A 14,169-nucleotide genomic window follows, 5' to 3' on the forward strand; every position below is an offset into this window, starting at 1 on the left:
GTGCTACATATCCAAACAGAGACGACGCGATGTCGTATCCATCAAAGCTCGTGGGGCGGAGATAACTTTGAAGGTTGAATTTTTTTTTTTTTTTTTAGCATTAACTCAATCCGCGTGGAGTGCAGTGAGACGTGTGTTTCATCTCGCACCCGAAATGTCATGCAAACGCATGATTTTTTCCCATCCGGCACCTCACGGGGAGACAGCATGTAAAGCCAACAGTGCTGTGACAAACCTCTGACAAAGGCTTTCAGGTTTTCAGGCTAATTAAAACCTCAGCGTCACTCTTTTCCCTGATCACTCCTCACAAAGACCCTTGAGTGGCATCAATGAGCACGCTCAGGCTTAAGTGAATGTTTACCTCCCCTAATGACTATCTGTCTCCGTGCTGAGTAAATGCAACTGCCTCGGTCCTCTCCGCTGCTCAGGTTACACACACGCAGGGAAGAGACCTCAGCCCGAGGTCTGTGTGCCAGCTGTTTGTCGACACAAGACCATTTGCAAGTTGTTATTATTTTGCTGTGGATAATGATCGCTGGACAGCACGGTGGCTCAGCGGTGGGCGGCGTTGCTTTTAAATAAGAAGAAAGCTAGTCTGACTCCACGTCTTTGTTCTGTCTGCTTGGAGCTGCGTGCCCTTTCTTTGAATGCTTCTTTTGAGAAAATTCAAGTTAGGTAGATGGAAAAATCTGAACTATTGGCATGTGTGAATGTGAGTGTTTAAGTCTCTTTATCTGTGTCGGCCCTGCGATGGGCCGATGACCTGTTCAGGGTGTTTTCTTGCTTGCTGCCCTAATGCATGCTGGGATAAATATCATAGCTCCGAAATGAAAAAAAAAAGAAAAAGAAAATGGTGGGTAACAGGCGAGCCTTTGATGCTGAGGTTAGGTGGTGAAGGCTACATTCATCTAACAGTGTATTGTATGTGAAGTTATGGATGGTGGAAGAAGTATGTACATCCATTTACATCCAAACTAAAAGTAGTAACACCACAGTTTGAAAACCACCTATTACAATAAGAAGATCTGCTTGCAAAGTAACAGTTCTATATACTTATCAGCAGATTATCAATAAGTGATGTAGCTGTTCACAGTGAAAACAAGTGTCTGCTGTCTACAAATCATTTTTTGGATGGTTTAATCTATACAGTTGATTACAAAGGTATATTTGTATATGAAACTATAATTTACAAAGTAATAATAACTATACACCTCGTGGAGTAAAACATGAATCAAACATTTTCCTGTAAAGTTGAAGGTTAAGTGTTTTAAAATGGAAATACTGGAGTACTTCAAAGCTGCAATCTGCTAAATGTTGGCTATGTACATTTCTGCAAACAACTGATATGTGGAACCTTTTCATTTATTTATGTTGCAACCATGTCGCTTTGGATTAAATTTTCAATGTAATGTTTTGATCATTCTGCGCATATGGTTTGCTAAGGTTCATGCACAAACACCCCCTGGTAAGGGTTAGGAAAAGACCGTGTTTTGACTTAAAATGTCTGGTTTTGCCGTCACAAACACGGCTGGAAACTGCCCCGAGCTCTCCTTCCAATAATCCACACCGTGCTGCCACGCTTAAAAATGGTGGAACTCAATCTTGAACTGCGGGACCCCACCACAGCCCCCTTTAGCTCCTGAATCACGTCAAGTATTGTATGCTGCGTATGACGCAGACAAATTTGAACATATCCATGGCTTGCAGAAATGTTATTCTGTAGAAATGGCGCCAAAATCGTACATAAACCTGCGCTACATTTTCTGAGAGAAATATGCAACAGACAAAAGACACTGAGAGACAATAAAAAGCTCAGTCCAGATGACAGGAAGTTGATTAACAATGTGTTTCAGTATTTGTCACCACATGAGACACCTTAGTCTCTTGGAGCAGCGTATGCAGTTAAATTGCATGTTTGAGATTATGCCGGATGTCTTTTATGTTGAAGGTTATTCTTGCCGGCTAGAGCTATATTTTTTTTTGTAATAACAGCGTTACGTCAATTGAAAACAGAAATTGGGGGAAAGTGGCTATTCGTATGAACAGATAGAGAATGATCATCTACACCTGCAGCTCTTGACTTCACCACATTTTATAGTATCGGCTAATTGTTTAGCTGTCTGGCCACGACTCTACATTTTTGATTCACTCTCAGTGCATTCACAGCGTCGTTTTTCAGCAGCTGTTGTCAACTAAAACTCGCCGTACAACCTGCTTGGCACAAAACAGCAGAAGGTGAATTTAACGACAAAAGGGCCGGCCTTTTCCTTTAGGAGTTGTTAGTGTGGAGACCAGAGTCAATACTGGACTGTATTCACTAGACAGATGCTGGGCTGTGACTATGTTCACTATAACAACATATGTCATTGGCGTTCCCAAATTGTTTCCACTGCCAAAGTGGCCAAAGCGTTGGCTTTTGCAGGTTTAAGCTTGCGTGCATTTAACCTGCACTAGTTCAGGCTGCAGAACAGAAACAGGAAGCCAATAATAACCCCTTGACAAAACAGGAGAGGGTGAAATGGACTGGAGCTGGCAGAAAGAATGAATGAAAACTATTCATATTGTGCATTGTAGAAAGGCTACCGAATTTCGAATTCTTCAGGGTTTTTCAAATTTCAAAACCTGCGCAGGAGGATGTCTTCCTTATAGCAGTTGCCAAGGTTCCGCTTTTGCAATCTCGGGTTACTGCGGACTCAAAAGAGCAAATGGATGACTCCTCGTTGTAGGTCACTGCTCAGCCGGAGTGGGCTACACATTTTCCTTCACCTTTCTGGAGCTATAATGAGCCCTTTGCTGTGACATTCTCTTTGATTTTGATTTTTTTTTTTCATGGTGAGGATGTTGGTTTTCATCTGGTATGGCATGGAGATCCTCGTGTTCCATCAACTGGCACTCAGTGGCATCGCCTTGACCGCCTCTCCTAAAAAAGACATAAACAAGCACATGCACATGTTACCGCATCTGCCCCCGTACACACAAACAAAAAACAAAATGATGAATGATTTATTTGAAACTCTGAAATTAAGCTGCGGGGACTCGCTTCCGTTCCGCTCGTGTGAGATCGTCGGCTCTCAAAACCTGAAAACATTGTTCTAAAAACTGCCTAAAATGCAAATGTGAATCCATGAGAGTAATGAGCTGTGACACAATCGCCACTACAAGAATCTTTTATTTAGAGCTTTAGCAAAAAAAAAAAAAAGTTTGACCTGCGCTTGCAAACAAACTTTAAATGGTCAGTGATGCAGTTTAAATGGCAAGGAGAAACACCTCCATCCAAAAACAAAAAAATAAAAACAAGACGATAGACCAAAGAATGTTCTGTTCTTATTAGGTAGTCGTCCTTCACAGGCCGTCATAGCTGCGAGGCAGGGTCAGAGCCGCCCAATCCCAAGACATCATGATGAAACCGTGACAAATCAACTCATTCTTTCACTCCGGAATCTGCAAGTCGCTATGCCACAGGATTTCAGCTCCTCTTTGAGTTCCTCTTTGAGTTTGGGAACCAGCGAATCTCACGACTCAATGGTGTTCATTTCTCTAATCCAATCCCTGTGTAAAACCTCCCTTTGAACGTCTACAGAAAAAGCTGAAAGGCAGCACATATCCCTCCCCTCCGTTCGCCTGCTCCCTGCCTCTCTGATCCACGCTCGGTGTCCGGACGCACAGGCGCGCGGATAGAGCGGGGATAGAGCAGATCTAATTAAGTTTGCTGATGGTGGAAGTGATGATTATTCTGCGGGAAGAAAGGAGAGGGAGGACGAGGGCACAGAAGATAACGAGAATAACTGCAGGGGGGCTGGCTTGCACCCTCCCCTCCTACTCATGATCGCCGTCATCACCACCGCAACCATCATTAAAGTCATTATTCAAATAATTAAAACTTTTTGGGGAGGATTCATTTGCACTAAGATAATATCCATTATGGCAATCTACACATGGTAGATTGACTCCACGTGTAGCTGAGTCCTGGACTGTTGATTTATTAAACCTAATTCCGTTGTGATGAACTCAACTTTTACCAAATGTCATTTGAACCAAGGATGAACATTTTCTGGATAATAATGTGCAGTTTTTTCTTGAAGGAAACTGAGACTTTAAGCAGAATTACACACTTTAGAAAGAAGTTCAAATGTTGGTCGACTTATTCTCCTTCTTTTCATCCTTCTTTTTTACTGTGTCAACTTTCCCTCCATCCGCTTTTAATCTTCATCACTGTGTTTTGTTTTTTTTTCTAAAATGAAGCATCTGACTCCAGCACATCAGCATCCTCTGACCATTCCTCAGCCAACCTGCCCCCCCTCCTCTCTCTGAACACCTCCTACTCTCACTTCCTCCAGTTACGTCTCAGCCAACCGGGAGTGTGCTCGCTGCTGGAATAAATTAAATTGCGGCGGTGGTGGTACAGGGGAGGGAGAGAGAGCCGCGAACGCCATTCACACATTCCGTGCGCTGGAAGTCCAGGCACCGACAGCAGCATCGGCAGCTCTCCGTGCGCCCTGCGTGCGCCCCCGAGCGCGTCTCTCCAATAAAGAGCAGCAATGAGTTAGAGGACAGCACTTATCGAGGCTTCTCACATGCGGGTGGTCACTCGGTCCCCGCACGTTCACCGACTTTCTCTCATCCCGGTGTGTTTAAATAATACGTCCACCTGGATGGTTTGACCCTGTGCGCTCTTGAAGCATCGGGTCCGCTGCGGCTCGTTCCGTTGGATTGGACCTACAGTATCTTGCTGCGCGTCGTCCGAGGCTCTCCGCTGGAAGTATGCCTCTGTGAGAAAGGGGAGAGGAGTGCGCTCTGAGGAGGTCGGATGTCATCTTCTGTTTCGTTCAAGTTGCGCTACCCCTAATTGTGCGTCTGTTTGCATTTGTGGCGATTACCCTCCCCAAAGTCCCTCTCCGATGCCGCCCCGTCTGCGCACCGAGCCGAACCCAACTTCACGGTCCTATCAGGGGATTTTGCGGAGACTAATTCCGACCAGCCACGGACGACAGTACTTGCACAATAAGGTAAAGAGCAAGCGGAACAACTGCATTTTTAATGCTTTTTAAAGCTTTCCTCACATCAGATTCGATTTGAAATACAATCTTTTAAGCTTTGCTTTGTTATCTGCATGAAATGCACTGTAGATATTCTGACCTCTAAGATGAGTGGCCCTTTGCCATAATTTCTGACCCAGCAGTGCTTGACAAAGGCATCTCTCAGGTCATTTTTTATCCCCCTCGTGCCCCACACCAACATTTCCACCTTACTGTTCTGTGTGATTACTCTGCTTCAACTGCTCTCCCTCTCCTTCCTCCCTCCAGCAGGACTCATCCAGAGTGCAGGGAGAATGAAGAGTCACCGGGGCCGGGGGAAGCAGCATGAGTGGCCCGTGCATCTCCATTAGACTGACGGCCCTCATGTTTCTATGGAAGTGGTTAATACTAAGCCTGCTCCAGAGCTGGGTGTCAGAAGGGGCCTGGGCGGCGGACCCCGCCGGAGCTGGCTTCAGCGGCTCTACTGGGCCCCTGGGCTGGCTCCTGTCGGACAAGGGTCCTTTTCACCACTCACAGGAGTTTGTTGATTTCACGGAGCGCTACCAACAAGGATTCACCACCAAGTACAAGATATACAGGTGAGAGACGGCGGACAGGAGGGCCAGTGATCATTGTCTGCATGGTGCGCACAGCTGAGAGGCTGCTTGTGAAACGTAAAACCAAACCGGAGCAAATGCAGATATATCGTGCAATTACATGAAGCCCGACATAATTTAGCCTTTTTATTCGTGTGGCTTTGCTCGGGGGGGGGAAAAGGAGGGATGCTTTTCAGGATCTTTAGAAAACAAAAAGGCGCGAGATCACACAGTACTTTTCTTTAGACTATAAAAGATGCAGATTTAGTAGGTGGCAAACTGTGGGATGAAGCATTGAGACGATTACTTAGCAGAGTTTCGCATACAAATGAAAGCCCTGCATGCTTTTCTGTATAGACGCAAGCTTCTTTGGTGGTGACTGCCTGATTCCCCCTTTCTGTGGGCCGCGGAGACATATGGTTTGAGGACGATACAAACCGTCAGAATGTTGCATATCAGTGGAAACTCAAAGTGGAGATACCACAGGAGGGTTTGAGCGAAGCAGCGGGACGTAACAGATATCTGACTGAGCCAGTTGATGTGTGACAGTGGGAAGACAGGATGGCTTCAGAAGTGTGCGGTGTTGAAGTATAGTGGGTGTGTGCTTAGAAGCAGCAGGGTATTGTTTGGAAGCTTGCTACAGGAGGACATTTTCCTTCACTTTTTTTTTTTTTTTTTTGGCAGACGAGAGAGTGGAACTACAGGGAAAACCGAATGTTTCCATACACGAACTCCCACGTCTGAACTCACAGGATGTTACGTACGTGTCTGCTCGTTGTCAGTCGGATACGTGGCATGAAATGGTACACAACATGTGCGCTTTTGTGCTGCTTCCTAGTAGTGTTATTTCAGAAAAATGAAGAATTCAGAATTCCGGCTTCTTGGCGATTTACAGTTCACCCGCCCTATAAAGATGAAAGATCTGGTCTACACAGGCAGACCATGGTGTGACAGCTGTAAAACTCAAGTGCACCTTGCAGGCTTTTCCCAATTGGTGTGTCTGCAGATGTGTGTGTGTGTGTGTGTGTGTGTGTGTGTGTGCGTGTTTGCGCTGGTATTTCCCCCTGTGTTTTATTGTCTTGAGGACAACATTTAAACTCAACGCTCACACTCATACCAATTACATTCCTGTAGGCGGTGGTTCGGTATCTGTTCTAGGCAGTGGGACCCAAACACATTGTATAACTGTAGGGCTGGCATTGTGTCGTGTGTGTGTGTGTGGTTGTGTCTCGCCTAGTGGAAATATGATCTTATATGTGTTAACTTCACAAGTTGCCGTGGTAAGTTCAAGGCGTCGCGGTTCTCTCGAGGTTAAGAAGTGTGTGATTTTATGAAACCTTGTCAAAACGTATTTCCCATCGTTCACTCTTTCTATGAAGGGTTGACCTCCTGTTTTCAGCCGTCACCAACAACAGTAAGCCTCCCTACAGGATACCGTCGGCTTGGCCGCGATCGCGCGTGCATGCTTGAGTGTCTGTACTGTATTGTGTGTGGAGCCAGGTAAGTGTTTTGATACTCGCTGATGAGAGCGATGCTGTCAGAGTCGTCCACAGCCCCGCAGTCGAGGGGCTGGTGCCAGCTGAACAGAGCTTTGACTGACACTGGCATTTAGCAGCTGACAGGGGTGACAATGCCAGGCAAAGATAGGGAATGTAGCGCTGTTGGCTTCCCCACATCCATCACTTCCCTCCCTCGCTGCCTCTCTGCCGGCCTCTTCTCTCTGCCGCTCGGGATGTCTCTATACCGCCCTGTCTTCCTTTTTGTTTCCAACCTTGGCATGGAAATCTCACAGTCATTTGCATACACAAGATTGGCAGTTTTACCAAAACTTGCACGGACATTGTTTGGCTCGTCATCACTAAAACTGTGGCGTTGAACCTTTTTTTTTTTTTAGCATTCTGTAACCTACAGCATGACTTCTATTGACCTCTGTCAGCAAATAACCAGAAATGCAAACTTGACAAGTCCATAACCCCGCTTTCCCCTTGAGCTCTGGTGGCCTTTTCCGTTTTACTCTGAAGAATAGGAGTAAGCGGACTAATTAGAGCCAAAAATCCGACAAAAACTCAAGAGAGAAAGTCGAATTTCAGCCTGTTAAAAAATGGAATAATGTCCCTGCATTGTCATTCGCTTTCCCCGTCTTGAAAAACAAGCCTTTTTAGGCTTTAAATATCTTGCACTCGGAGCACTGTCATCCATCGCTGAGCAGTCGAGGATGCCAGTTAGTGGAGAACTGAAGAGATCAGAAGTGCCTTCAGAATGCAATGGGCTGCACAGTTTTTGTTTTTTTTTGTTTTTTTTCCTCCCCTTCCAAAAGAGTCTCATGAATTTTGAAAGCCAGGCAAAGTAATCTTTGAGTCGTTGGTATTGATCAACGACACTGTTCTGCTTCTTGCAGACACAATGTGCTCCTTTATGGCTTGGTAAAAGGCTCGTTATTGCCTCTCGAATCGTCACCACTATGTGTTGAAATTCTAAGTGCCAAACCGATACAGAGGAGCAGATACAATGTCATCTGTTTGGACATAGATATTTGGTCTTTGTTAACTGTGGGAAAGCAGTGTGGCACACGCTGCAAGTTCACGTACACCCATCCACGGAGAGGAAGACGGGGGATTAGTAATCACTTTTAATTAACCAGCCGGCTAAAAGAAGTTTCAATAAATACATTAAAATCCAACCTCTGTCTTTGCCTCTATCTCCACCTGCATCTCACATTTTCTCCCTTTTCCCTCCCTCCTCCTCGCCGCCCCCCCCCCGCTTCTTTTCTCTCCCTCCCTCGTCAAATGATCTCAAACCAATTGCTCTCCCTCGCTCATAAATATTCTCCAGAGCTCGGTTGGCCTTTCCCGTCAGGGGGCAGGGGAGAGGGAGTCGGGAGATGTGGGGGAGGACCGGAGGAGTTTGAGTACAGAAAGGAACCGGAGCTTTACCCCCCCCTGCTGGCCGCTCAGTGCACCAGAACAGCTTGTAGCCATTTGATTATAATGAATCCAGAAATATAAAAAATTAAATGGGATATTATTCAGAGGAGAAGTTATAAAGTTTATAATTTTTAGACTAACAGCGTTTCACCGTCTGTCTAGACCGCATGAGAAGGACATTAAAAAGCCGGGGGAATTAAAGCTCCCCGTCACACCAGTGTGCTGTAATGTAAATGTGACTCTCAAACTGCAAATCCTCTGACTGAAAGAGGTTTCCTCGTCTCAAGGTCCGATCAAACGCAGAAGTGGGAGCGACAAATTAATGGATTCGGTGGATTCAAAAGCAGTGAAATCAGGCATATTGGCCCTTAACAATATTACTTCCAATGTGATTGCAGTTAAAATACAATGCGCCTGTTAGTCTGGAATAATGACAATTTTAAAACACCAATTCATTATATAATTCCCTCTCATCTCCAGGCGAGGGTCACAAATCTCATTAACATGGCTTTTAACAGCAGCCAGCTTGTTGCATCTTTACTTTTCTCACACATACACCTGGTTACATGTGAACATAACGACATAATCAAATCAATTATCAACATTTCTTTGATTTGATCCTGTTGTTCACACGCATAGCATGAATTCACGCTGGATATTTGTGTGCAGTCGCTGCCGGTGTATACTACAAAATGAACAAACACATGTTTAATAATTTAGAGGCTTGTGGAGTTGTGAAATCAATTCGACGAATGTGAGAAGCTCTTGCTCCATGATTTCTTGTGTGTAGCCGAGCCGTATCCACAGAAGCATATTAGTCAAAATGTCAGCTCCTCCTTTCTTCTTCTTCATGGGCCATAAGTTTTATGACACGCCTCATCTCCCGTGCTTTCTCCTCTCTTCTCTCCCGTCCGCCCACGGGCTTTTACATTGACTTCATTTGATGTAAGGAGTTGTCGCTTGTAATTATGAAGCGATTAGTGTTTCAATCATATGCAAAACATGTTTGTAAAGCCAATGGAATGCGGAGGCACGGCGCTACAATACCTGTGCTGTAATCGTGTCATTTAGAAATGGAGGAGTGAGAGCCTATTGTGTATTATCTGCCTCGTCTTTATGGTTCCTCCGTTGTGTTTTGAACGCTTTAGACGGGGCAGCACATTTGAAAGAGATTATAAAATGGGGTGGAATCGATGGAATAGATGGCAAACAGCTGCATTGTGTTCATGAAGCGATGAGAGAGGAGACGAGGGATAATATCATGATGCACTGCAGTGAAACACAATACTACACGGAGCCCTACCAATATATAAGTCACCTGAAATTAGCAGCCTGTCACAGATATATTGGTGTCAATGTATGTGTGATCTGATTGACTTAACTTTCTTTTAATGAACATAATGCATCATTTTCTGGAGTAATTAATAACTAATTCCCAGTAAGTCCCAGTGGGTACTGTTTGACTGCACTGATGTCATTTGAAAATGAAGTGCTAAACAATGTGTCTGTTTATATTATTTATATGATATGCATATTAGGATATTACTGACATACCAATGTTGAAATTCTATTAGTCCCTAATATCTGCGTTAGCATCGGCCCCAAAAATCAGTAACAGTCTGGAACTCTGTTGCTGTAGTAAACCCTGCTTTAGAAAATACAGTAGGTGTTAGGGCTGTCACTTTTTCAAAAAATCAAGTTCGAACGAATTTGAAATGACACGCAATTTATTTGAATGTATTCGAATAAATCCATCAGATGAGGTTATACGCTCACCTGCTAACGTTAGCTTACGAGGTTGTAAGCTAGGTGAGTCCGCAGATTTGTTGTCGTTGTAGAGTAAGACAGCTGCTTTGTACAAAATACTTCCATACACTACTTCTCAGATGTTTTGGTGTCGTGATTGTCCACTCAGGACGGCTTTGCTCGCTAGTGTCCTCCATTTTCGTAGCAAACAACATAATATTACTAGCTGAATTGATAGGTCAAGGGTCAATAGGGCGTGCATTAGGTCAAGCTGATAGTGAAGTTTTGGAGCGCCCTCTTTTTGATCACAAGGCAAACTACTTCCAATGGTCTGTTGCGTGGAGAACATGCAAACTCAACAGAAAAAGGCCACCATATACCTATATGCAGATGATGTTACTTTATTCTGCAGCCATTACACTTTGCAATTGACATGTATTTCAGATGAATTGGTTCCATTTAAATATTCATGGTTACAGTCTGGTCTTATTAAGGGAATTTAGTTGCTGGGATGAAACACCCCCAAAAAGTAATTGGTCATTTGTTCCAATGCCTTGGCCGGCTTTTTACTTAACCCTAAAACATCTATGTGAATACTGACAGTTATCTCTTAGTTGCTACAGCACCACAAAGCCTCTCACCAAAGAGCTCAGGGTTGACAGTTGGGTTAACAAAGCGTGAAACTTTAACAGCGTTCTACAGATCAATTTGGATTTCTCTAAACCACCACTGTGATTTTTTCATAATCTTAACTTGAGTAGTGTTGGTGCCAAAACAGAGCAAACTTTAATATTAATCATTCTGTAATGGTTTTGGAAGGCACCGACAAACAATTTATCCTGCGGTGAGGGATATCAGATCAATAAAACACTTTGGAAGGCAGTGACAGACGACCTATTATGTTGTTTCGTTTGGAGGAATATTTGGGAAGATTGCTTTAATGGTTCATGTTGAGATTGAATGGAACATTAGCTGTTGGTCTACGGCTTCAGTGTAACATGGATGTATCACCAAGACACCAACAAGTCCTTTCTGAGAGGTCTGTTACATGGCAGGACTGTGAGATGCTCATCCTCATGCAATCAGAAACAACCGGAGCGATCTGAGGACAGTGGGATGTCTGGGCACGAAAGAAAAGGCAAATGAAATAAATAAAACTATTTGACTTTTCTGCCTCAGTATAATTACAATAAACATTTAGACCATCGGATACAGTGGGCTCATTTCACGCTTCATTTACTGTTGGTGCTGTTTCTTTAAATCCGGAAGATATTCCGGCACTTCCTCTCTGCTTCTCCACTTTCCTGGCAGCCAAAACAAATCTGACCTTGTTGCACACAATGCGGCCGCAGGTAGAGGCTGTGAATCCTCACTGCAATGGTCTCGTTTGTTTATAATCAATATATTTGTGTCTGGAAATTATTAGGGTCGAGATTTATCTGGAAACACGAGGCAGAACAGACCCAGAGAGAGTAGAAGTGCAGACCAAGATACAGTTTTCATCGAACTGCAGTTTTCTCTCATGCATGAATGCCTGGGCCGCCTGTTCAATGAGAGGGTTGCTGCTGGAGACTCCCGACAGAGGGTGAATGTGTCTCCAGGACAGAAGCAGAGCAGCCTCCTCCTCTTGATCACCAGCAGCGATGGCAGTGACGAGGACTTCATCCAGCGCGGAGCTTATGGCTTCTGACAAGTGTGAGATGGGGGAGTTATCAGGGCCAGAGGTTCATGGAAGCAGCTTTCATGAAAGAAAGACCCTACATGAGTGTTTGACTATGTTATGTGCGGATCATTGGGCAAGGCCTGCATACCAGTTTCTGTGGTTATTTTTTTGTCCTGTAAAGGTCAGTTTATAATTGGGCGAAAGGTTTGAGTATAAAAAATGTGTATCAGTATCATCTCACAATGGAGAAGGGGCCTGAAAGTAAGAAAACATCCCTGCTACTTGTATACCTAATGGTCAGAATTCACTCTGTTTGCCCAAATTTAAGTCTGTCATAAGTAGTCATTTGTAGGAAATTTTCTCAAAGCACAGGAAGCAGTATCACCAGAAATGGCCTTTGTTGGGCTTTTACCGTCTTCGTGAAGTCATAAAGATGGAGACGCTGTGTTATGATTACATGTAACTGCAAGATTCATGAATGCAGTTTGTTTTTTTCCCCCACTTATCTGAAGAGAAAACGAAAGCAAATGTTAGAAGTAGGCTATCATCAAACCTGTATTGTACGTTAGATTACATCTTGCTAAACATAATTCTGGTTCAGGCATGTTCCATTATTGTCGTGAACATGCACTTCCTGTATAATAAACAAATTAATTATATGTGTTCATGTGGCGACTTTACGTTTCTTCACGTCCATGATTTAATTGTACATTGGTCTTAAACCTCACCAGACCATTACACACTGGGTGTCCCAAGTTCTCCTTAAAAAATGCTTCAAATGTGTTGACATTTAGACAAAGCATTTCTTTTTTTTTGTTTCCACCAGCACAGCTAAAAAATGTCCCGATATATCCTGTAAAGATATCCAGTGGTTTTGTGGATGCCCCCAGCTGCAAGGAGACGACAAACCCCTTCCATCTCCTGGCATGGTTTTCAGTTCATATGCATGTAATGTGAATGTAATATTATGTGAAACACCTTGTAAAATTGTTCACTTGTGGTTTGCAGAAAAACAGTTACTGCCAACTTTTTATCCGAGCGTTGTGCTGACCTTTTAACGGTTTGGTTCAGCTGATGACAACCTGGTTCACCCTTCAGGTAACGGGGCCTGCGTTGTACACCGATGATGACACTGCAAAATGTTCTTATAAGGGAAAAAAAAAAGGTGTTAAACAATTGAGTGTGCAATAAAAAATGGAGCGCCGTAACTGTGAGCGACTGTGTCATGAGGAGCAGGATTTAGCGGCACTGGTGGCTCTTTCTGTCTTCTGTTCCTTTTGTTTGTGTGTGTATTCGAGGTTGAGTGTGTATGCACAGCGTGTATTAACAGTATGTGCACGGCTCATTATATACACAATATGATTCCGGGCTTTCCTTGTTTTGTGTGCGGAGCAGTCTCTTGTCAACAGTGTTATGACAAATTGCAGTACAAAAGGGATCAGTAGTCTTCATGTCAGCTCACCCCCCTGCAAATCATGCTCTCTCTTTGATTCGCCCTTGCTTTCTGTTATCAGAGGTGTAGTGATATTCACGGGAGCTGCAAATCAATAACGCAATTGCTTTTTTAACAAAACTCGCCCTCCTACAACATTTTAGCTGCTTTCTTTCACGCTGAGCAGTATTTCACAGTTTCACAAAATTGCCCTGAGTCTGAATGACCTTGGTAGGCAAAGTAAGGTGGCAAAATTGCATGTTGTTGTCTGCCTCTTCCTTCCAAAAAAGGAATGTAAATGTTAAAGCTTTGCTGAAAGGCACTAGATAAAAGTAAGAGATAGCCACTTTGTTCTATAAAGGGTGTCAAGAAATAAAAAAAATGCGTTGGGTTGGGGAATAGAAGCAAGTAAACAGCTCAGTCAGAGTGATTTACAGGAAGTGACCATTTGTAGCAAAAAGTTACGCCGTACCAATTTGTGCTCTTTGAGCGACGTCTCAAAGTATCTGAGCAACGATGACGCACACACACACACACACGCACACACACGCACACAAACAGAACCATAACATTTTATGTCAGTAATATCAAAAGCACAGCATCTAACAGCAAAAAGCCTGAGTGTGAGTGTTTCAGCAGAGTAATGAGTGGGAAGGAGTCAGGTCAGGTCATAAAGGCCAAAAAGGCCACTGTGTACAGTTTCCAGTGATGGTAAAGCATGAATGAATCAGCGGATGCCGATCAGCTGATTCAAGTGCTACTTCAGAGCTCTGCCTGAGCTACTGCAACAGCA

At 43.9% G+C, this 14,169-nt stretch overlaps 1 protein-coding gene across 2 annotated transcripts in view; it reads left to right on the top strand.

The window, feature by feature from the left end:
• The first annotated feature begins 4,382 nt into the window (after nt 1-4,382).
• brinp3a.1 (bone morphogenetic protein/retinoic acid inducible neural-specific 3a, tandem duplicate 1) overlaps nt 4,383-14,169 on the top strand; it is a 55,685-nt gene continuing 45,898 nt past the window's right edge. Inside the window, exons 1-2 of one of the 2 annotated variants that reach the window (XM_030434369.1) lie at nt 4,383-5,006; nt 5,307-5,614. In XM_030434369.1, coding sequence (XP_030290229.1) covers nt 5,361-5,614 — 254 coding nt within the window. In that variant the 5' untranslated portion in view covers nt 4,383-5,006; nt 5,307-5,360. Of the gene's footprint in view, nt 5,007-5,303; nt 5,615-14,169 lie in introns of both variants that reach the window. The other variant, XM_030434368.1, reaches the window with a different exon arrangement.

This window comes from Sparus aurata, chromosome 11, assembly GCF_900880675.1.
Source record: "Sparus aurata chromosome 11, fSpaAur1.1, whole genome shotgun sequence".
Taxonomy (NCBI): domain Eukaryota; kingdom Metazoa; phylum Chordata; class Actinopteri; order Spariformes; family Sparidae; genus Sparus; species Sparus aurata.